Below are 24,876 nucleotides of genomic sequence, written 5' to 3' on the forward strand. Positions count from 1 at the left end.
TTCCCGCAACTCCCGAAGAAAAACACACCCTTGCTATCACATTGCCATTTTATTAATTTACCGTTCGTTAGATGTGATGTCCTTCAAACTCCTCGCCCGATCTATAGCAAGGCTAACAGAACCAATTGGCTTCAATATGATTAAGAATATATTTGGACAGATGAGTCCAAACTAGAACTGATGTTCAAAAATATCTAGACGCGATCCAACAAACGATGATGTATGAAGGGTGCAATGTGATGACCTGGAGGAGGGTGGGGGGGGGGGGGTGGTTCTATACGATAAGTGGAGAGCATGGTCTGAATCTATGGCATAATACGGTATAATGAGAGGTAATACCTAAGTAAGCATTCTGCGTGAATAATGATCCAACAGGAAGACGACTCAAGACATAACCGAAGATTCTTTTTCATTTTGTTTTTCAATCGAATCTAATAAAACTCCTTGAATGGTCCCACTCAGCCCTAAATTTAATCCTTATTTTATTTATTTATCAAAACAATTTATCAAAAAATAAAGCAGTACAATAACTTAATTTGTCACGAAAAAAAAATACAAAATTGTAAGTAGTGGACACTTTATTTTGCCGGCCACTGTACATCCAGCTTCAGCTGTAGCTCCGCCGGGCAGACAAATCGGGCAGACAAAAATAAAGAAGAAAAACAAAGTGCATGTCTCACGATCAGTTCTACTACCTCGCGGGTGGGACCGGGCTGAAAGGGCCCCACCAACGGTTTCTATTAGTTTATTTATTGCTGTGTTTGTTTGTTTTTTTTTTTCGTCACTGTTTTGTCGCGCGCGCACATTAGAATCTATGATAAATCAACAACATCGTCTAACACATGACAACGATGATTTCGCTCCAGTGTGTGTATGTGTGTGTCTGGTATGTTTTTGTGATTTTTTTTTCTTCTGTTGGGTAAATTGCTTCACTAGTTTCCGTATGGCTAATGCTTCCCCGATTGCTTCGCCCCCTCTCTCCTCCAGGTCCGGAAAGCGCCCTCTCCCCCCCCACCTTCTCACTCACACTGGTTTGGCTCGTGCGTCCCGTTGGGTAGCGTCCCCTGCCACCTCTCCGCCGTCCGCCGGCCTCATTTTGATATGTTCACCACGTTCTGAAAGATGTCGGTACAGTCCTGGTCTAGCAGTAGGTTCTCCACCTGCTCATCCGACAGACCATCCTTTGCAGGGTCCGCGCGCTGGAAGAGAAAAAAATCGCTCCCGGCCGACTCGTCCCGCGCCACCTCCGACTCGCTGTTGCGCCGCTCGAGCGTCTTGCCGATGCGCTGGATGCCCTGCGCGAACACGTCCTTCACCCGGTCGCCCGTGTCGATGATGATGTCCAGGCTCTGGCGCCGCCCGCTGCTGGCAAACGTGGAGGAGGAGTTGGCGGAGCAGCAGCCGGCGGCTGCCGAACCGGGCGTCCCGCCCGATGCGGCCCCGCCGTGCCCGCTAGTCGAGCCCGACCCGACCACGCTGCTGCCCGTCTTCGCGATCCAGCCGGCAATGCCGTCGGTGCGGCGCAGCACACTCCCACCGATCCCCTCCGGTGCGTCGTACGTTTCCATCTTGATGATGCGCGTCTTCGCCTTCGGGCTGTCCTCCGACGACGAGTCGGTCGTTTCGTCCTGCGGCGTCGGGGCGTCCTCCAGCACGAGCGAGTTGTGCTGCGAGTAGCCGGAGCTGCTGCTGTTCGAGTTCGACAGCCGGATCTCGGTCCACTGCTCGATGTCCTCCGACGACATGTTGGTGATGTCGTCGATCGTCGGGTTCGGCGAGAACTGGTAGTTGTCCGAGTCGCTTTCCGCGCTCGGGCTCGTCTTGCGCGCAAAGTCTTTCAGCAGATGGGGACAGTCGAGCTTGTCCAGATACTTCTGCTTGATCGGGCTCGCCTTGATCGACAGCTTGGCCGGGAACTCAAGGTACTCGTCGGCACTGTCGATGCGCCGGTGGTCGGTGCCGAGGGTCGCCGGTCCCTGCTGGCCGAAGGGCAGGTGCATCGAGGCGAGCATCTTGCCGGTGGCGTGGCCGGCCGGCCCGACCGGCGGCACGGCCGACGACGAGGACGAGCCGGACCCGCCGCCATCCTCGTCCAGGCTGCTGGCCCGCCGGGCCTTCCGCTGCCGGTGGATCTCCTCCGAGATGCGCTCCAGGTTGGACAAGGCCTCGTTGTACCGTAGCTTCGATTCCGCCACCTTCGTCTCGAGCTCCACCACCTTCTGCTTCTGCTCGAGCAGCACCGCGTTGTAGTTGGCCCGCAGCTCGTAGTACGGTCTGGAATTTGGGTGGATGGAATTTTCATGAGCATTTACTCGGAACCAGTGCTGCAAAATGTCACGAGCATCACGAGATGATCAGCAACGAAACACAATCAACATATCCGTGGTAGCTTGATGCTCATTGCTGATACTCAATGAAAGTGTGTCATGATATGCCGAACGCGACACGTGAATGCTTCCGTCCAACGCGATACTCTGACTCAAAAGCTAAGCTTAATGGCGTCACAAGCATAATCATGACCTTTTCTGGCTGTGAACAGTGCTGCCAAATGCCACTTAGTGACCAACACTCATGGCTGAAACGAAGCTCAAATCAGATTACGTACACAACAGAGATGATCAGGGGTGAGACTCAAACAGTTGGTGGACCAATCACATGCTTGGTGACATTTTGTTTAGCACACAACTCTTGGTCAGTCGCAACATTTTGTGTCGGTGATCAACACGATAGTCATGGGAGTCTCATTGAGTCATTGAGTCTCACCTCTGATTATCACAGTAGAGCTTGTGACGCTGACATGATTTTGTTTCAGCCGAAATTTGCCATGACTATGTCAGTAATGTTTTGCACAACTGATCACAGTAAACAAAAAAAGTCATGACATAGTGACTGAGTAAGCGTTGGATTAAAAAATGTCACGAAGCATGCATTGATCACACGAATCGTTTAGAGTATCACCTCTAGTCATTTTTACTGAGTACGTGACGCTGACGTGGATTTGGTTTCAATCGGAATTAGTCATGACTATGTCAGTGACATTTTGCAGAACTGAACACAGTAAAAAAAAAGTAATGCAAAAATGTCACGAAGCATGCATTGATCACCTCAATCGTTTTGAGTATCACCTCTGATTATCAAAATTGAGTACGGATTTTGTTTCAGTCAGATTTTTCTATTACATTGGCAATGACATTTTGCAGCACTGGTTAGAACCCGCAAGCACAGAAACAATATTCTAGTTCAACAACTCGACAGCTCTGAGTGTACCGCTGCACAAAGCTGACAAAACAAAAACAAAACAAAAAAATACTTACAGGAACAGCAACTCGTGCTGGTAAGCAATAATGTTCATCAACAAAAGATTGCGCCGGATATCGAAACTAGCTAACCGAAGAAAACGCAAACGACAAACAAGGCGTGGGGAGGAGAAAAAGGAAAATTGATAAAAAGAAAAGGAAGGCAAAACAAAACAAAATCATAATTATAAACCTGAGAGCTACTAAATGGGAGGGCAGTCCCTTACCTGGACGCCCGGATGGCGCCCTTGAGCTGCGAGTGCAGCTTGCACACCCGGTTGTTGGCCACCTCCAGCTTGAGCTCGCTTATCTTCAGCACGTTGCGCATCTCGGTACACTCGTTCTGGCTCTCGTTGACGCGCGTGGTCGCGTGCGTCAGCATCTCCTGGCACGCCGTATCGAGCGTCGACTTCTCGCCCAGCCCCTGCTCGGCCAGGTACACCATTTCCTTTGCGGCCGCATGCACCGACTTGGCCTTGTCGAAGTTGAGCGCACACTGCTGCGTCTCTTTCGCGAGCTGCCGCGGGCGGATGAGAAGGTTTCAAGACATACATTTATTTGTTTTAATCTCTCTTCTTTTCTTTTTTTGTTATATTTTTAACTCTGTTCAGATATCCTCCTTACCTGGGATGCGTACAGCCGCGCCTCGTAGTACGGTTTCGCGGCGTCGATCGAGTTGCCGACCTTTTTCGCGACCGCCTTTATCTTTTCCGCACTTTCCCGCAGCAGCTCGCGGAACTCGTTTTTCGCTTCCTGGTAGGGGAGACAGAAAATGTGTGAAGGTTTGTGTTTTTTGTTTATTGGAAAACGGAGGTAAAATAGTAGGTGTGATCTTCACTTACGTCCAGATCGACCTCATATTTGTTGATGTTGTCGGTTGCTTCGTTCAGTTTCTCCAGCTCGATCTGTAATGGTATTGACATTTTTTGTTTTTTATTTATTTTTTAGGCGATCCAATCATATTCGACGAGAATAGTAATCGTTAATATTCGTTGGTTACACAAACTGCAAAATGAATGGTAAAGGCAACGTGTCCAGTTTTTCAAACCAGGAGAACGAATGACGGTGAAAATGAATTTTAGTTTTAAAAACTCTTCTGCTGAAAGCGAGTTTCAAAAGTTTTGGACATATCTGGACGATGTCTAGCACCTTATGGAATGCCAACAGTTCCAGAATCGACTCCAATCCGACTCCGATAATTTCGGAACTGACTGCGGAAGATAGGTCCGCCCAGGACCGTCCGAAGTCGTCTGGAGTCGTTCGGAGACGATCCGAGTCATCTGGGGTCATTCGGAGTCGTACGGAGTCACCCGGAGTCGAAGTCGTCCAGATTCGCCTGGAGTCGTCAAGAGTCACCCAGAGTCGTCCAGAGTCGTCCGGAGTCGGACGAAGTTGTCCGGAGTTGGAGTCGTCCGGAGTCGTGTGGAATCGTCCAGAGTCACCTGGAGACGATGTCGTACGGAATCGGCTGGAGTCGGAGTGTTCCGGAGTCAGCCTTCGAAACAAACGCCGAAATGCGCACGCAAAGTGAAAGATAAAAAACACAACGAAATGAAATGCCTGATCACAAGCGCGTTGTACAGGACGGCTCTAGTTGACTCCGATCGACTCTGGACGACTCCGAATGACTCCGAATAACTCCGACTCCTGTCGACTCCGGACGAGATCCGCACGACTCTGGACGACTCTGGGCGACTTCGATTGACTCTGGACAACTCCGGACGACTCCGGATGACTCCGACTCCGAACAACTCCGGATTACTCCGACTCCGAACAACTCCGGATTACTTCGGGCGATTCCGGACGGCTCCAGACGATTCCGAACGACTCCGGATAATGCTGGGCAGGACGTACCTTCCGGAGTTGGTTCAGATATTACGGGAGTAGGATCGGAGTCGACCCCGGATTTTTGCCTACTTTACTCATCATTCCAGAGTCCAGCGTCATCTGGAGTCGTCTAGAGTTGCTCAGAGTCGTCCGGAGTCGCACGAAGTCGGTGTCGCTTGGAATCGGTTGGAGTTGGAGTCTTCCGGAGACGGCCTGCGCAACAAAGGCTTGTAATCGAAATGCACACGCAAAGTGAAAGACAAAAAAGCACAACGAAATGAAATGCCTTATAACAAGCACATTGCTCCGGACGGCTCCAGTTGACTCCGATCGACTCTGGACGACTCCGAACAACTCCGACTCCTGTCGACTCCGCACGACTCCAACTCCGGAGGACTCCGCACGACTCTGGACGACTCCGGATGACTCCGCACGACCCTGGACGTCTCCGGGCGACTCCGTACGACTTCGGACGATTGCAGACGACTCCAGACGTCTCCGAATGACTCCGACTCCCTAGCAGAACTAGTGGTTCCAAGTTTTCCGTAGTCGAAATCGGACTGAAAATAGCCGTAGTTGGATCGGAGTCGTGGGAGCGTTCCAGAGCGTACATCACTATTGCAAACACATTTAAGCATCTCGGCAATGGAGTTTCTTTAAAGCTGATGCACCCGTCCTGGCTGCGCTCAATAGGGAAAAGATGCAAAAAAAAAAAAACAAACAATTTTGGCACCGATTTCTATGTGCGTTTAGGATGATCTCACTGCTCTGCCGCATGCAGCAGTGATTTGGTCAAGGCTCAGGACGTTCCTTAGATACTGCTGAAGCCTAAGGCCAGCGCTGGACAACAACCCACCGAATGTGAAAAGGATTAGCGAAGACATGCCAAATTTGCACAGACGGCCTGACGACCAGATTTGGTCGAAAGTGTCAAGGACATTTGCAATAAATGCCGACCCGGCCCATATCCTTCATTGAGAGTACCCAATGACCTTAAAACAAACATTCTAAAATTTGCACTTTACAACTGCTTTGTACGACCATCGTTATCGTATAAAAAGTAGCAAAAAAAAAGTCCTTTTGGTAGTCTTCACATTAATTAAAATTGATCCGCATAATTGCGATTACTACTCTTGGTACCAAACACATCCAAATAGCAAATATTGAGCATGTAATGCGGGAAAAAGAAGATAATTTGCTTCCCTTAACTATCCCATTTGCCTCGCATTGTCGATGAAGCGCATCCATCCCGCATCGTTACACAAATTGCATTCAATTTGAACGTGTGTTTGTGTGTGTGTATGTGTGTGTGTGGGAACTGAATTACCTGCACCCTTGGATCCACCGGAACGTTGCTGTCGCTGTCCACCGACGTCATGCTGACTCTCGCTGTGTCTCGCTCGCTGTGGTCGCAAGTCGTCGGGGGAACCCCGGAAGAGGGACTTGAGTTTGCTGCCACAAATAGGGCTTGCCGGAAACGCGCCTGTTTGATTGATGCAGCGGAGCAGGGTCGGTGGCTACGACGTTACTGCCCGTCTACGACGGTTTCGAACGCCCCGGCCCTGCTGGGACTATCGATCGGCACACGGTGCGCGTTCCCGCCGCGGCAACCCATTCAGCGGAGCGGAGCTTTGCGAAGCACCGTTTCGTGGGAGGGTTTTCCTTTTTAATTTCTGCAAATTCACCCGCGGAGAGGCGCTTTTACTGTTAGGCTACGGGGCAATCCGATCGCTCGGTGCAAATGCAAATGCAATTCACGCTGCTAGTGCTGCTGCACCAGAGCCAGAGACACACACGCGCTCACTGGTCAGCTTCTTTTCGGCGCACCCAAACTTTTGTCACTGTCTCCGCGCTCGTCTGCGTGTGTGTGTGTGTGTGGTTTTGAAAACTTTTTATCTTCGATTTTCAAAAAAAAAATCAAATCAAACAAACAAAAAACAAACGAATTGTAATTCCACACGGTCACTCACTCGCAAAAGCTTTGTGCAAAGGAATGGAAGGAACGGGTCGCTCTCCAACCCTTCTCACAACCGAGCACTTTCGCGAACGCGCGGTCGCTAGTACAACCCGATGATCCCCTTTTGTTGCGAGTTCTGCGATTGGCGAGCGATTGCCCACTGGCAATGGCGGTTGATTGCAGTGGTGCTCGCGGCGACTATTGGCCCAGCAACCGTTGGCGGGTGGCGACGGGCGACGGGCTGGCGTTATAAACAATTTCACTTCATCTCGACTTCGCCGACTTCTCACTGCACTGGGGCCCTAATTCGCCACCCTTCAGGGGGCCACGGGAGCGGTGTGCGGTTCCACCTGTGAGCACACACACACACACGCTCCAGCAACGTCTGTGGCGCGCACGCTCCCTCCTTACAGACAGGAGGGGTTGCCTTTCGCCCAACCGTCCGCACACACAGCCCCACTCTTTCAGGAAAAGTGCAGTGGAGAGGAGAGAGAGAGAGACGGGCGTGAAGATGTTTCGTGCAATGGGAGCGGCGAAGTGTTTCACCGAAAACCACCACCCACTCTGGCGGTGTGTACTCTGCACCCGGCAACATCAACACACACACTGACTTACAGCGGTTTCCCGGTCGGTCCCGGTCCCAGTCGGTCCATACTCCGTGCGTGCGTGCGTGTTGGGCCCGTGCGACCGGATCGCATGCGCGACAATTTTCGACTGCCCCAAGCGTGGCCGCGTTTAACCTTCCCGCCGCCCAGCGCCACTTCCCCGTTCGTAGGGCAAACAATTACATCATCACGGTTTGTGGATGCGTTGAGGAGGGACTGAGGGAGGAGGCGGTGCGGTACAGGTGTGAACGGTTTTCTGCGTCTCAGCCTATCAGCCCCCTTCACACACACACACACACATACACACACAGGATGGAAACAAATTGTTTGGGCGCGAACGAGGGCGCGGGCAAAGAGAAAGCGGACCAGCGAGGGATTTGTTGTGTTTGTAGTAATTTGTTTGCCGTTCAGAATGCGGTGGGGAGGCGCAGGGGGGGGGGGGGGCTGTTGGCGTTTTACTTACCTTTTTGCTTTTGAATTTGTTTTTTTTTTTTGCTGCACAACACGCAGCTTAGCACCCCGGCTCGTTTAAGAACATTCGAATTGGATTGTTCCTATTGGTTTACTGGTGAGCGCAACGGTCTTGGTTTGTTATGGTTTGATTGCATTATTCTTATCGGAGTGATGGAGGGGATGTTTTGTGGAAGCAGTTTGCTGAATCCTATTAAGCCGATATGCAGCTGACCCGATAAACCCCCAAAGGGGGCTTTTATTAAGGGCGGTTAAGCTGGGGTTTTTTTAATGTTTAAACGGCAACTACTTCCCTTTATTGGGTAATCTTTTTTTATCGCATAATTGGTGGTGGCCGTTATTGGTATTAGGAATCTTATTGGTTTTTTTTATTAATATTTTATAGATTTTTCCTAAGATATAATTCACAGGCAAATTTGTGTGTAACATTTGTAAAGCAAAAATCGAATTTAATTCACTTACAAAACAGGGGATGATTGAAAACAAAAATAGGGGTGCATGAAAGCTGGTCGTGTGAACTTTTTGAAAAGCTTTCCGATCGGGGTGCGTGTGTGCGTGCTTTTTTGAAAGCTTTCGCTCAGAAGCTTCCCTCTCCCAGACGAAGATGGTTTAGGAAATTGAAAGAAAGTACCATAGAGACGCTCCAATTCCATGCGGATAAGACTTCATTTGTAAACAATCACATTAGCAGCGAAATCGTTGATCCCGATTGCTGTAAACCCAGCAGCATCCCTTATGGGATAACGAGGCAACGGTGCTCCTATTTTTTCAAATGCCTGTTGGAACAAGAAAAATAATCAACGAAATTTTAAACGAAGTTAGATACAATGCACACACCCAAAAATGTAGTAAAACAATTAAAACCCCGTTTTTTAAGGCAAATTTATTTTTAATTTTAGTCCATAAAAACGTGTTTTTATTTTTTTATTTTTTTGTGTGTATTTTGTTTATATTTCTTTAATTAAATTCATCCAACTACACATATCTCCAGACATTGAACCGTGACATAACATTTATGGTTTTTTGAACATGGTCACTTGGATCATTTCAAGGCAAAATTCACCCTAGCAACGAATAAAAACAGGGGAGAGCTAGACCGAAAGTTGCATTTGAGAAAGTTGGTGCGAATAATGCTCGCAAAATACGGCGATGTGACGAGTATTACATTTTCATAGCCAAAAGTAAGCGACTTCAATAAAAAACGTGTAATAATAAAAAATATGGTTGTTTTTATATATTCAAGGGAGCGAGGCAACTACTGAATATTACGTCTGATGGGTTTGAAAGTGTAGCACAGAATGAACATTTACTAACTGATAACCAAGGCGTACTTCAAATAGATCAATTATCGAGAATTGATATAATTTCAAGAGCCCCACGTCCATCTTCAAACTGCTGATAGGAAGTACCGTAGTAAGTAAGTCTTCTTATTGATTTTCAGAGTCAACACACAGTTTTAGCCGTACAAGATTACTTGCGATGCCATGCAATGCAATCTGACGTGGATAGGCTTGCTTGCTTTTGAACGAATAGCCAATAATAGCTGGCATCGCGAAAGAAATAGTTTAAAGTTAACATTCGTTATAAATTAACCAGAGTCGTTAAAAATTGCTAGAATTTGGCATCGCGTACGCATTGAGTTCATTTGTTAATTTTAACGACTGGTCCTATGCCGCCGTTAAACAAACGACTGTCAAGAGCGTATGCGATACAAATTAACAGTCGTTTAATTATTAACAGGAATGAACAACAAATGAACTCGGTTAAACCAAAATGAACTTTTCGTTAAAACGACTGTTAAAAAGAGTTAATTTATTCGCGATGCCGGCTAATGTCTCTCCGTCAGATGGATACCACTCTGATTATCACAAAAACTCGTCCTTGGCTATGCACATCCCAACAGTTCTTGCCGAATACCTCTCCACCAAATAGCTTCCTGTGTGATAGCTGAAACTGCCATGTGTTCCCGTAATCCCGTAACCTTTGGCTTGCGGCGTCGAGAATGCAACCGTTGATTGTTATTGGGAATTCATGGCAACTGGATATCCAGATTGCTTCTTCACATTACCAGCGATGGAGAATGGTGGTTATTTGTTTCTTTGCATTAGTTTGCACCGAATCGTATCCTTACCAGCGAGATCACACTGTATCTAGAGGATATCTTGATATTTCTTTTTTTGTAAATTAGTCTCAAGATTTCTTGACTGTTAGTCACATGTTCTTGGATCTTATGATTTACTGGCTGTTGTACTGAATTTTTGTTTTTGTGTAAGTCCCACCATTTTTGCACTGTCTCCCAATGTTCCCAATGAGTCATTTGTGCCAAAAATGATGGGACGATTCTTACAAATTGTGGGAACGATTAATCACAAACCGAACTTTAAACAAATCTCCGTGAAAAAAAACAGCTGTTAAAACAAGTAAAATCCTGTCTATGAAGCAAATGTTATAATACAGTAGAACGCCGATTATCCGGGCAGCTCCGGACCGGGCGGATGCCGTTTAATCGATTTCCACGGATAATGGTCCAAGCAATGTCAAATTCATATTAAATTTTTAAAATTCACTGGTTTTACTAGAAATTCACATTAAAATAATGGATTAATCACAAGTAGAATATTTTTCGTATCAATAACAATAGATTTAAAATTGTCTTTTAACAAAAATGAAGTTAAAAAATATCACTAGACACTAGATTGCTGCACAACAAATGTTTTTGCTAACCGGTTCATCGCCGAAAATGTTCGCCACGACAGACCAACTGTCAAATTGATGCGCACGGTTAAGCCGCCCGCCGGTTAATCCGTCCCCGGAAAATCGACGTTCTACTGTATATCATTGTGCATGATACGGACGTCACACGAAGCGTAAACTTTGGCGTAAATTGGATTTCAGCCATACAATCCTATAATATTTTGACAGGAAGTTTACGCTTTTCCATACAAATCAAGCGTAAACTTTTTGAATTTACGTCTCGTGTGACGTCCGTAGGATAAGCAAGCATGATTTCAAAATAACGGTATAAAATGGCTCATGCTGCTCCGTACTCCCGTATCTGTCAAGCAATGTCCAGTCCAAGCGGTCCGGTGGCAGTGTTTGTTTGTTTTCCTTACCACGAAACAAGCATTTGAAAGAAAGATTCAAAGCTCATTCTAGTTAACGAAAGGGCAGAGAAGAACGCTTTGTTATTTGAATTGATTCTTCCTGACGACCGCGTGCACGCCTATCAGACTGGCTTGGTGTTTGTTTCCAAGAAACGAACACCTGAATCTGCCCGCTTGTAAACGCTGTCAAAGTTCCACCGAAAACGAATCGACACAGTCTATCTCGTTTTCTCTTCTACCGTTAACAGCAAGCGTGAAAAGGAAGGGCAAACCACAAGTTGCAGGAAAGAGAAAGCAACCGATCGCGGTTTTTTTTTTCAACCCATTCTGGCGCACGTGTTTGTACGCGAAACGTGCCGTCGAACGAACAGGTGCGGGACGGTACAGGGGACACCAGGCAAGATTGCGTGCCGCCGCGAAGCAGTGTAAACGCAAGCGCGCAAGCGAGAGAACAATCGCAACCACCGCTGCCATTGCGCTCACGCTCCGGGGATGGATGGGAGCGTTTTTTTTTCTTTCTCGTTGTGTGCGTCTAGCGGAAAGCCTGAACCCACTGCACTGCTCCCGCTCTGTCGCCCGTCGCTGTCCCTTTCTGCTGTGTACATGCGCACGCACGGCGCCGTAGAACCGTCGCGTGTGCGTGCGCTCCCATCGGTTCGGTTCGCCCGTTCTCGCCAAAATTTGTATACACGGCGAGCGAGACGGACGCAACCGTTTCGCGCGTACGTACACAGTTGAAGCCATCCGCGCGGGCCGAACCAGCAGCAAGCAGCATGCAGCAGCAGTAACACCGTCGTAGTCGAACTGGGTAAGTGCGGGTAAGCGTGTGGCGTGTGTGTTGTGTGCGTTGTTTCTGCCCATTCTGCCGGGCAGTGGTGTGGTGGTGGTCCTTTTTTTTGCTGTGTGTTTGGTGGAGTGAAGTGGAGTTGCTGGTGCACAGGACGAAGGAGCAGTTCGTTATTTTTCCCTCCTGTGTGAGAGCGAGAGAGAGAGAGAGTGAAAGAGGGAAAGAGCGAGAGGTGTGGTCGCGGTTCCTTTTGTTGTTGTTGTTGATTGGGGATGAACGACGCAAAGGAGTTGTGGATCATCAACACACGCACACACACACGCTGCTTCACTAACAGCATCCAGCTAGAGCGTGCTGTCCCCCTTTCCCCCTCCTCTTCGATCGATCAGGTTCGCCGGACCCAGCAGCAGCAGCAGCAGCAGCATGCCGTGGTTCGTGTGCTGTGGCTGCTGTCACTTTGCATCGGGACTTCGCAGGCATCGAAGCTCCTTCCGAGACGCGCGCGCGCCCGTTGCTGCCCGTTCAGCATAACAAGCAAATCCGCGGACAAAACACTTCCAACTCTGTGTGTATGTGTGTGTGCCTCTTTTATGTAAGTGTGCTTGTGTGTGTGTGTGCGTGCTCTTAAAAGATCCTTGCCCCTCACTCTATGCAAGGAGTGCTGGGCATAATGGTGTGTGCTGTTTTTGCTCCAACGAGACTGTTCGCGCATATCCACACTGCTTCCAGCACACTCCTCCCCAAAAAAAAAAAAAGAAACAGATCCTCTAGCAGAGAGCGAGAAGCGAAAAAACAACTCCTTTTTCTTCTCTGCACGTCTCTCCCCCCAAAAAAAAAAAAAAAAAAAACACAGTGTATTGCTCCCCCATCGGTTGTGTGTGTGTGTGTTGTGTGCGTCAGTTTGATTATGAGAGACCGTTTTTGTGTGGTGATGAAGAAACGCTGCGTGTTGTACACAAAACCTCCTTCCCCCCAAAGCATTATCACTCTAGCCCGCGCTAGAGAGACACAGAAAGGGAGCCATTGTACTTTTTTGTGTGTGTGTTGCTTCAGCCAATCTCCTTCCGCCATCCCGCCGCCGAATGTCTGGCTCCTGCATCTTGGGTGTTGTTACCCTGTGAATGTCTCTTGTCTGTGGCTGTGTGTGTGTGTGTCGCTACCGGTAGAGAGAACCGGATGTGTGGCGTTAGAACAAAACAACCAACCACCAACAGAATTACAAAAAATAAATAAAAAATAAACCCATCTTTCAACTCCTCCCGGCTTTGGCAAAACTTCGCTCGAGCATTGACGTCTTTGAACACGCCGCAGGACACCGGGAGTTTTCAAGTGCCTCTACACACACATACACACACACACACACACATACACATCTTAAGCAAACCCCTTTGTAGCAGGAATTAATAGAATTCGCAAGAATCGCAACAGCAGCAGCAGAAACGCGTGTCCCCCAAATCTTATACGGTAACAGGAACAGGGTCCCCGAATCTGATAGGGGCAGAGGGAACCACGTGCGCGCTTTCGATTTCGTCAAAAAAAAATGCTGATGATGCTCGTCTCTGTCTTCCTAAAAAAACTAGAAAAAAAACTAATACATTCCAATCGTGTGTGTCGGAGTGGCTCCAAATAGTTTCAAATGTCCGGCAAACGTTCTTTGTTTTGGTTGTTTATTTGATTTGGTTTGCGGCTGCGCTCGTCTCGTTCGTTTTCCAACTTGTTTGTCGTTGTTTAGGTTAGATTTCTGGAGGGATCAGTCTTGCGATTTCCCAACTGTGTAATCTGGCACCGTGCGCGTTCCGATAGAGTTAACCCGAGCACCGCGGCACGCGATGGCGAGATAGGAAGAGGAACGTTCGGAGGGTTTGACTTAATATATCTTCCATCTTCGACCACGGGTTTCGGACGTGCGAAATGGCACAAACTCCTCCAATAAATGGCTCTACTCCGTCCTGTGTGTGTGTGTGTGTGTGTGGGGCCCGAGCCCGGTGTTCGGGGCGAAGCGGCGCTGTCGAGGAGGGTTTGCTTCGGATCGCAGTGTGCGAATGTTCCTTGGCGAATCGATTTGCGACCCTGTGAATAATCGCCGTTAGAGGCGCCTTCGTACTTTCTTCCCCCTTTGTACCATCGTTTACTGTTGCTTCACGCAATCACCATCGGGTCTATCGCGGTGTGTGGCACACGTGCGACGATGCACTTGTGCCATCGCAGACAATATCCAGTGGAGTTTTGGCTGTTGCATACTCTCTCACTTCACCCCACGCCTTAACGCAGGTGCGTTGGGGTGGTGTTTTGTTCTGCCCTTTGCCCCGGAGGCCGGGAAGCAACGTGTTTTGTTCTGGTGATTAGAGCCCTTTCTTCTGTCTGGGCGGTCGCCCGTTCTAGCTCGAAACATTTTTATTGCCCGCTTACAGCTAACCCGCTCCCGTAGCGAAATGGGAAATGTTGTGAGATTTTTATGGGGCTTTACGTTTGGTTTTATTACACCAGCACCACCTACCTGAAGGGTTTTTATGCCTGTGTCGAATTTCGTATAAAATAGTTGATGTTTCTCCGGTCTCGTAGTACAGTCGTCAACTCGTACGACTTAACAACATGCCCGTCATGGGTTCAATCCCCAAATAGACCGCGCCGCCATACGTAGGACTGACTATCCTGCTATGGGGGGAATCAATTAGTCACTGAAAGCCAAGCCCGCAAATGGGTACAGGCAGGCCTTGACCGACATCGGTTGTTGAGCCAAAGAAGAAGAAGTTGATGTTTCACAGTGTTGTTTTCAACTACTATTTTATATTGTGTAGCAAAATTGAGCAGAAAATGATAGCGTTTCAACCACAGTGTTTTCCAGGAGTTCTCATAGCTGTGGGACACATTATTGACTTTTTCTTATCGGAAGTTAACTTTATATGATGGAAATTGGACAATATGGCACCCGTTTTGGACTGGCTCCTTGGAAAATGCTATTGGATTTGTCCAACAAGGGTGCCATAGAGTCCAATTTCCATCATATAAAGTGCACTTCCCATAGGAAGGATTATTTTATTTCACACCGTTTTCGATCCCAAGTGGACAATGTTAAGCTGCCTTTGAATATTCTTCAACTGTGTGTAAATATGTGACGAGCAACTTAAATACTTATGCCTGTCTTAACTTCGTTCAATCGTGTTCGGAATCAATTCCGGAGCCGATTCTTACGCTGGAATCGATTCCGATTCTGGAGCCGATGCCGGAGCCAATTCCGGAGCCGATTCTGGAGCCGATTCCGAAGTTATCTCCAAAAATCAAGAATCTATCAAGTTTCTAGAATCAAAATTTGGTTCCGGAATCGGAATCGGCCATGGGAATCGCAATTTGCTCCGGTAATGGAATCAGAATTGACTCCAGAATAGGAATTAGCTCTGGAATAAGAATCAGTTCCTAAATTGGAATAAAAAAAATCAGAGACGAAATCAGTTCGAGAATTTCCACAACAATGGATCGCCGTGAAGTGTTCACTTCCAGTTGAACAATTTTCAAAAGTACCTTAATATTGTTTACTTGGGCTCGAAAACCGGTGTAAGTTAAAAGATAAGTCTAAAATGACAAAGACGGCAAAATCGTCTTTTATCAAACACGTTTCTTGTAAGTTACAGGCACAATTGTTTAACATGGCACCCTTGCCCTAAATTCCACTACTATGCTGTTTGCAGATTCTCCCTCGAATAATTCCAATGCTCCACTTACCATTAAGGGAACATACCATTTTTTGGGGGAATCAAGGATCATACCATTTTTGGTCAATTTTGAAATGCAATATTATTATATTGTTACCACAAATCTTACTTATTCGAACTGGCCGAATGTTAGTTATGACCCCAGAACAGTTTTGAATACCAAGTAGTGGAATTATGGTTTTTATATCTGATATATGATAAAATGGCTGTCCATATAGCTTTCAGATAAACAGAGTTCAAATCAAACTCAATCCTGACATCGCAATCAGACATTTGTGACTTTGGGCTGAAAAAAATAATGATTCACGCAAGATATGTTTAAGTTTTGTCTCTCACAGTGTAAGTATGGAAACAAAACACAAAAAAAGAAAAATTCTTCTTCTAGCATTGCTCCAAGAAGTAATGTAGCAGAAGTAAGAAGAAGTAATCTCCAAACAAAAACTTCCAGATATTTCAATAGCAGATTTTTTTCTTCCATAAACCTTTCATTCGTTCATTGGTCGTTCTGTTTAAAGCGCGGATTACAGTTTCAGTGAAGTTGAACGTGAAATTTTGGAATTTTCTGCTATATTTCATTAAATATTAATCAGCATATGGCTTATCGTACAATAGTAAGGATATTCAATTGTTCAACTATCTGGACTACAAAAAAAAATTGATTTAATAAATTAAAAAAATCAATAAATTTAAAAAAAAAAACTAATGATCAATGGGGAATCACAAGGAAATGCATTTAATGCATTGCTTCAATAAGTTTTACAGTCTAAAAAGTTGGGGAATTGCATATCCTTTCTTTTAATGTGCGATAAGCTATGTTCTGATAAAACATTAATGAAATATAGCAGAAATCCTCAAAGTTAGGGCCTCGAAAGAACGATTGTGATTTGATTTCTTCATGTTGGTAGCAGACATTATGGTGTCCCGATGATTGTTGATTGTCTGGCTCTTCGTTTTGTTCAATTTCCTGCTAAACAAAAAAATAATTAGATCAAACGTTTGGATTTGGAATGATTTTTATTCCGCTTTTCACTTTCCCTGGATGAATCGCGCACTCTGCAAGGGTTGACTGCAAAAAGGCGAGTTTTTCGTCTGAGCACACCCGATGAAAACGACTGGCGCGGGATGTGGTGTATGTGTGTGTGTGTGTGTGTGTGTGTATGTATGTCTGTATGAGGCCGTTTCTTCTTTCCCTTTTTGTTTCTGTTGCCCGTTAAACTCGTACACACGAAATCGATACAAAAGGCTAGAATTATTTGTTGATGTGCCCACCCGGTTGGAGTGTAAAATGGAGGAGAAATTCAACACCCTCCCAAACACACACACACACCAATCCACATAGCTTGGAAGGATTTTCTGACCTCCAGCCAAAAACAAAAAAAAACAAAAAAAGAAATTTCGGTCGCCGCCGCAACCTTTTTGCAATCATTGGCCCTGTGCTGCCGGAGTTGGGATGGGTGTCCTTGTACGCCGTGTTCAGTATCCTTGTTAGCATGCTTTGGTGTGTCCGTGTGTGTGTGGCGGCTCCTTGTTTTGTGGGGAAGTGGAGTTTTCTTTCCCGCACCTGAGAAACGTCAAAGACGCCCCAAACTCCCACCCACGAATGCTTGCTGTTGTGTTGTCCTTGTGGGCTAGGCGACGGTTTTCGGAGGGTTATTGCTTGTATGAGCGTGTATCTGTGTGTGTGTGTGTGTGTATGTGTGGGTGTGTGAGTTGGTTCCCGTCTCCCGCTGAGGGGAGGCAACTCGGGAAATCGGATTTGTGCAAGCCTTCATGGTACACATCCGGGTAAATCGGGGTCGCGCTCCTTCTCCTTCACCGCAGCAGCACAGGAAAACTCATTAAAACGAACGTATTTGTAGCGAGTGCAGGGCGACGAAATTCCATTGGACCTACTCTAAGCAGTGCGTGGCAATGAATTAGCCAAGTGTCGTGCACCAAAATCGTCATCTAGCTCAAGGTTCTGAAGAATACCATTTCCCTTTTTGTTTTGCAGCGAGCGCACGAGTGACACGAACAACGATCGATCTCTCCTTTTCCTGTGCTGCCCAGCCGCTAAGCCGTAAACTCTTTGCACGGGTCAAGACTTTGTGCGTGCGTTACGCCCGTGTGTGTGTGTGGGTTTCAGTGTGATCAGGTGTGCACATTCCTACAACCGTTCCTATTCTGCGTAATGTCCCTTCCGCCCGATGTGTAACGGGGGTGGCGCGCGTGCTACCAGTGCCGTCGATCGCGCCGTCCTGCTGGACAGAATGTGCAACCGGGCACGGTTGACCGAACGTCTTCGTCGCCGTCTGCCACCGGTAGTAGAGGTAGCGAGCGGAACTGCTGCAACTGCAACGACACGTGCCACGGTTGCACCTGAACCGGCCGTGCCGCACCTGCCCGTCGACGGAGGCGGCTGGAGAGCAACGTGCAAAGCGGTGGTGGTGTGGGAAGCTTAAAGTGCAAACCCCGAGTGCAGTGCATCTGCAAGTGTATATTTGTGTGTGTGTGTGTGTGTATGTGTTTGTGTATGTGTTTTGGTGTGGGAGTGTGTGGGCCTGTCGGCTGTGTATGTGATATCATCATCCTTCACACTGGTGTGAACCTTCTGCGTCGCGACTCAACCAACACTCTTCAATCAACTGTAACCGAAAACAAATGACCGTGAGAGGGTGGGGTCTAAAGAAAGAAGGAGAAGGTTTAAAAGCAAAAAAACAAGCAAAGTAAAGAAAGTTCGTTCGTGAACCGGAAAACAGCTACAACCAGGCGGAACGCGGCGCCACCGCCCATCCACAGTCCCCCGCGGTGAGTAGCATCGAATTGTACGGCAATCGGGAGAACCCAAACGCCAAAGTGGAGAAAAACAGTTCGTGACCTAGCCGGGTCGTGTCACCACGGCGCTACTCGGTGCAATATATTTTCATCATCAAATGTCCTTTCTCCACCGCTACACTCCGTCTGCAGGATTGATCTCCGGCTCTCCTATCAACCGTTCAGTGCTGCTGCCGGCCCCGGGCTCGAGGGTCGTCGTGTCTCGGTGGCGCGGATGTCTTCTCAATCAACGGAAGCGGTCCGGCGCTAGCCCAAGGGGTGCCGAGGACAAACGACAACAAATAACAATCATCGGTGGGGGGGAGGCCACTCATTTCCCCGGTAAGTGTTCGTTGAGACTACTTTGGTGCGTTTTGAATTTTCCGAGTTTTGAGTTTGAGCTCGTTGGGAAGTTGATGCAGAAGCCGGGGACATTGTATTGATTTCAAGATGGTGCACGATCTCGAACGCGAATGACACACAGAAGTTCAGAAAATTCTCTGTTCGCTTTCAAAACAGGTCCAACAAAACAACCACAACCAATTCCGTGCACCAAAATGCGCGCCGGTAACGTAAATAAATGTGCTTTTGCCCCTGCTGCCGGTGTCTGCTGGCAAACCGGAGGGCTTTTTGATGGAATATAGATTTTGTTGTTATGTGCCTGGAGCAACAGCAGCACTAGCAACACCCGGCAACAGATGCGCCGGTATTTGCTTCCTTCGCTTCTGGCCTGCGCCTGGCACGGGATGCGACCGGTTTTGTTTATGCTTCGCGGAAGAGAACGACACAAAACATGCATGCAGTCGAAGAAGGCAGGCGGCGAATAGAACTGTGGAATAGAGTAGGAACGCCTGGGCAGGTTTTGGGATCAAACGCTTTGGTACTCTGTACTGTGGGGGAGAGTTTTGCTTCTGAAAGATTTTACTGCCGTGTAGAGTTCCAGTGTTCCAGGAATGTTGGTGACCCAGCGGACGCGGATAAGGTGTGGAGCCAGAGGAAGAGAGCACAACACAGCTCGTAAAATTCTTCGCCACATCGAAACCTAAACGCAACCAAGGGAAATTAGCTTCTCCGATATTCATCTCGATGATATTCAACTGAGATACCTAAATCGATGATATTAGAGGAGATAGTCTACTCGGCCCTGCAGAATTGGACCTGCGTGATGCCGTAGTTTGATTATTGTCAACTAATGTAGACATTTCAGACACTGGTTCTTGGATATCTTGGTGGTTTTTGGCGTCTACAGTGAGCCTACCCCTTACTTACTGTAATTACTTCACTGGATCTAATTATTCTTGATGGGTACATCCTGAGTGGAGTCGTAAATCCGTAATTCCGACTCCGGAACATAATCGGATTCGACTCCGCAATTCCGGATCAGTCTGGATGAGTCCGATCAAGTAGTTTAGTTTGGCGATGCAAATTCCAAATTCCAGAAATAGCGTTCTGACAATTATGGATGAGTGTGTTTCTTTTTCCATGTCAAAGAAAGCATCAAATATATACGATTCAGTATAACAGTCGTAGTGTAGTAAAATTCTTTCTAAATGAAATATTGTTTTCTTGCAATAATATTTACAGATTCGGATCAAGTCCGGATGACCTCGGTCATGTCTGAATCATTTCGGATGAGTCCGGATGACTGCGGGCTTTATTCCGTAACTACCAAACCCAAAGTCGATCCGACTTTGGAATAGTTTGGTATTTACCCATCACTAATAACTATGCAGTCCTTTGGATGCAACGCAATAAATTGTTTAGTCTGGGCAGGCTGCTTAGTCTGGCAAATCAGCTGTTGCGTCTATTAGCTCTCTACAAAGCTCAGTGCAATACCCTTTCTACCCTTCGCAAACCGTGCCTGTAACACTTTGAGATGAGTTAGCAATACGAAAGAATGCACCCTGAACATACATATCTGTTACAGATTTCATGTTTCGAAGCGTTTGACCAACATTTGCATCAACAGACGGTGTGGATAGTCGAAATCGATAACAGATCGCATTTGATTTTCGCAGCAACAAAGTTGTGAGCAAATAAAACAAGAACAAAAAATGAAAAACAAAATCTTTTGTGTACAACATAGAATAGTTTGGTTACCATATGAAGTTTCAAACGTTCAAAGTGCACAGCGGCTTGTTTTCATTGCTTGATATTTGCCCGGTATTTCCGCGTACGTAAAGAACTGGTGCTGCTGTCTACATATTTTGTATTTTCAGCAATAACAACATCTTTCATCCTCATTTCCGTTAAAGGCGCGGAAAACTCAAAAATCATCATGTGGTTCTTTTGAAAACCCTACATTTGATTTCTACAGCGCTACAACTGAGCGCTCCATAGCTGGATGCAAAACTCCATAGCTGTTTTGAATACTTCTCGAGATTGGTTAAAATATTCCCCCATGTGGCTGCAAAACTCCACAGCAACGTTGCTAACATCCCCCTAACTATTTGAAACATTCCACCGATTAGATTAAGTAGCCCATAAGATATAATATCGGTCAATATGGAGTGTTTGTTTGTGGTGGTGAAAAAGGAATTGAGCTCATTTTTAAATATTTTACCATGCATAAAGCTCTTGCAATAACTAATTTACGTTATTTTTATCATCCAATTTCTCTCACTGCAATGGAATAAATTACGATTTAAGGTAGATTTTACTTAAATTTTATAATAATAGATGTTCATTAATTTAAATTTTGTTGCATTTTATTATGCACCTTCCATTACATCGAAAATCCTATTTGATATACTAATGTCGAAATTGTCCAATAGTTTATTACGAACCTCTCTCAAGCTTTCTAAATAGCCTGAATTATATTTGAATCGGAAAACTGGCAATTTTTTTTGCAATACACTCTAATCACAATTATTCTATCAATATATTCTACCAAATAAGGATCAAAATTTTGGGATGGTTAGAAATTTATAATATAGTTAGTAAAAAAAAATGATAATTTTACAATGACGCTTCCACAAATTTGATCGTAATTCGGTAGAAAATATTGAAAGAATAATTGTGTTAAGGAAGTATGCAAAAATATTGCGAGTTTTCCGATGTAAATACATTTTAAGTCGCTATTTGGAAAGCTTGAGAGATGTTCGTCAAAAACTATTGGACAATTTGGATATTGGTATATCAAATAGGATTTTCGATGTAATGGAAAGGTGCAGAAAATGCAACAAAATTCATATTAAAGAAAAAAAATTGAAATTTAATTAAAATCAACCTTCTTCTTCCTCTTCTTCTTCTTCTTTGGCACAACAACCATTGTCGGTCAAGGCCTGTCTGTACCCTCTAGTGAAGTGAGCTTGGCTTTCAGTGACTTGATTGTTACCATAGCAGGATAGTCAGTCCTACGTATGGGGGCACGGTCTATTCGGGGCTTGAACCCATGACGGGCGTGTTGTTAAGTCGTACGAGTTGACGACTGTACCATCAGACCGGCTCCATATTGACCGAAATCATATCTTTTCAAGATATAGAAAAAAAACAGGAAAATGTGCGATGCGATTGAATGTGCTAGCCGCAGTTTAGCACTACGGGCCTATTGGGCATTGTTCTTCTTTTTCTTCTGGTTAGGCGTAACAACCCTTCCCAAGCGAGTGAAAATGTCACTTTTCGGCTGTGTTTTCGATTGATATTTCGTGCACGATTTGACAAACGAAATAGTGTACGAGATTCAGACTTTTTTCGGCACATAACTACAACCGCGTGCAATGGCATATTTGCTATCTTCATTGCACGTCTAGCGTTAGAGATTTTGAAGTTTAATAGTGTTTACATTGTTGGTGTTTATATGAATGATACGATACGAAAGAACACAACTGATTTAAATGCAAACTGCACATAATAGTCAAAAAGAAATACACATAACCTGCTTCAACGCTTGGCTTGGAGAGCGAAATGTTACGAATGGAAGAACCACACATACTGTCATATATTGCTTGTTAAATTATGAGAGTGTATGAGTTATCGTCCGAAAATTTCCGCTTGGGTTGGTGTCATGTCGGTCTGCTAAAGCGATCGAGAGTACATACTAGAGATACTGCATAGGCCGTCAGGTCAGTCCATACGAGGCGTGAACCCACGATGAGTTTGTTGTTAGGTCGTGTGAGCTGACGATTGTACCACGGGACTGGTCATTTCTGGCCCATTCCAATTCCTAATATAAAGCATTGAATGTGAAAAATGACAGATCTCTGTCGAAGATTAAGCAAGAAGTTTTCAAAATTCTACCGAACATTGGAAGACGTTCTACATGAAAATAAGAAGGCAACTATTCCATGCAATTCGTATGTTCTTCTAACGGTCGTAATATGAGGCATCAATTAGAGATTACACGCTTCTGTGTTAAAGAAAAAAAAAACAAAATGCCAAATGTGTTCTTTGAAAAACGAACCGTCGCTTGTGTAGGCACTTCTGGGAGAGAGAGAGAGAGAGAGAATGAAAGTTGCGATAAGAAGCGTAGAATCGGACACAATCGTCGTTGAAGGAGTGCTCAATAGAATACAATGCGAACGGGGCCCTTGATGGAGCGCTCTAAATGTCATCCCAGATAGGATTCGTTCTACCGTCCTTCTGCGTTCTGTTGTTGCTGCGTAGGTGTCGTAAAATGTGCCCTCCCGGACCTACCTTATCATATAGCAGCGCGGGAAAGATGCTCTCTGTCGCTCTCTCTCGCTCTCTCTCTCTCTCTCTCTCTCTCGAATGTACTCGACTTGCAAGTGTAAGCTACAAAATTCATCAACTCTTGTCTTGACACCAAGCCCTTCCCAGCTCAAGAAGAGCTCAATACAACAAACAATTGAGTGAGGCGTAGGACATGGTAGGTATGGAGAGATGCATCCCGCGCGTCCCCCTTGGCCGTGGAGCATCGCAAATGGATGCAATTTTGTTGTGACGCAAATTCATCATCCTCCAATGACACAATGGGACCCGAGGAGGTTGGGTTGTGTGGGCGCCTATACCTCCCCCGCCCTAGGGTATGACCTATTGTTCTGTCCTGCACGATAATGATAAATCTGAGCGAAGGCACCGAGAGCTGATGCTAGTCGAAACTCTTTTTTTATTATTATTATTCTGTCCAGAGCGAATCTCGTCTTTCCCTCGTCGTTGGGCAACCTGTTGGGCGGCCCGGAATTGCGCCCCCTTACCCGAGGGGGGCCGAGATGTATGTCCGATCCAATTATTAGTTTATCGCGCCGCCTCCACCTCGCAGCTGAAACCTCTGCCGCCAGAGGTCAGCCAGAGGAAACCATTTGTTCGCGCGCGTTAATTAGGGAGAGCAACAACAAAGCCATGAAGATGAATTGTGTTTTATTTACTGGTTCCGGTTTCTGTTTTGTTTTTTTTTTTTTCCCGCGCGGCCATGGGTGGGTCTCTCTGGCGCACACTACAACACAACACGGCACCGACTTTGCCCTCCGTGCGAGTGTCCGCCAGGTCGGCGATAACGAGCCACGGTGGCCATCGATAATGAGGCGCCGGAAGTCGTCGCTCCGATGCAAAATTCACTCATTAAATGTTTTCCTGAACACACACAGCAGCGAGTCTCTGGAGCTGTGCCGCGGATCTGTGCGCATCCTGCGGTGCCCAGCCGAGGAAAGTTGGGACCTCCGGACCTCTCATTCTCGAGTGTTGCGGGTGGTGTGTTGGTATCCATTATTGCGAGAATTCCTCACGAGAGAACTCCCGAACGAACTCGCGTCAGTGCGCGAACCCCAGCTATGCACCAGCAGCTAATTAAAAATGTTTACATCGATCCATTAGGTGGTTGCTTGGTCGCAGAGGAGCTGCTTCTCCCCACCTCCTACCAGCCTATACCCGCCTGCGGAAAAGGTCAATTCGGGAGGGAAAAGAGCATTCTCCGCTCAGCGTGTCGGTTTGAATACGTCAGAATTGCAGCTTGCAAAACACTTCCGCACGTGTGGATGAAGGCAACGGACACACTCCATGAAAAGTGGCGCCTAAATCGAAACTGCTGCTGTAACCTTTTGCGTTCCCCATTCCAATCTGAGAGTGAATTGGTTGCATCATCACCCGAGCTTTCAGGTGTGTCGTGAAGTTCTCGGTGTCTCGGTCCGGCAGGTTTGTGTTGGAGTTGTTGGATGGCATGAGGAACTCTTCTAACGATGATGATGATGATGGCATTATTTGCCGATAATGATCTCTCTGCTACTCTCGTCACTGGTATCTGCTAATCCTGCAACTCGCCGGCAGTTACTACACCAGTCGGGAACATTAGTAACTAACGGGCTCTGGAAGTTTTTCCATACTTCAACAACGGTGCGACCCTCAATACAAAAACTGGCCTTCAAGAAGGA

General features: G+C 46.4%; 2 protein-coding genes and 1 long non-coding RNA gene across 10 annotated transcripts in view; 2 read left to right on the forward strand and 1 right to left on the reverse strand.

Annotated features, from left to right (window-relative positions):
- Positions 1-686: 686 nt before the first annotated feature.
- On the reverse strand, positions 687-8,104 carry LOC120951812 (uncharacterized). Of its 5 annotated transcripts, none has more exons than XM_040370771.2 (7): positions 7,696-8,104; positions 6,451-7,019; positions 4,139-4,201; positions 3,921-4,049; positions 3,524-3,813; positions 3,315-3,380; positions 687-2,274 (listed from the first exon to the last, which is right to left on the reverse strand). In XM_040370771.2, exons 2-7 carry the CDS (start codon positions 6,499-6,501, stop codon positions 1,092-1,094), a joined length of 1,782 nt encoding a protein of 593 aa, XP_040226705.2. In that variant the 5' UTR covers positions 6,502-7,019; positions 7,696-8,104; the 3' UTR covers positions 687-1,091. The 5 variants fall into 5 exon arrangements, with proteins under 5 accessions (XP_040226705.2, XP_049461266.1, XP_040226696.2 ...); XM_049605309.1 differs by having other exon boundaries at positions 6,451-7,541; XM_040370762.2 differs by having other exon boundaries at positions 7,094-8,104.
- On the forward strand, positions 3,988-6,097 carry LOC125906474 (uncharacterized). Its single transcript, XR_007451838.1, has 2 exons — positions 3,988-4,078; positions 4,245-6,097. It is a non-coding gene; the product is annotated as an uncharacterized LOC125906474 (long non-coding RNA).
- Positions 8,105-11,681: 3,577 nt separating the features above from the next.
- LOC120959989 (Ca(2+)/calmodulin-responsive adenylate cyclase) overlaps positions 11,682-24,876 on the forward strand; it is a 58,725-nt gene continuing 45,530 nt past the window's right edge. For 2 of the 4 annotated variants that reach the window (XM_040383886.2, XM_049609081.1), the window contains exons 1-3: positions 11,682-12,068; positions 17,751-18,544; positions 18,704-18,892. The gene's annotated coding sequence lies outside the window, so the exon portion shown is untranslated. The other 2 variants (XM_049609076.1, XM_049609078.1) reach the window with 2 other exon arrangements.

This window comes from Anopheles coluzzii, chromosome X (genome assembly GCF_943734685.1).
Source record: "Anopheles coluzzii chromosome X, AcolN3, whole genome shotgun sequence".
NCBI classification, from domain to species: domain Eukaryota; kingdom Metazoa; phylum Arthropoda; class Insecta; order Diptera; family Culicidae; genus Anopheles; species Anopheles coluzzii.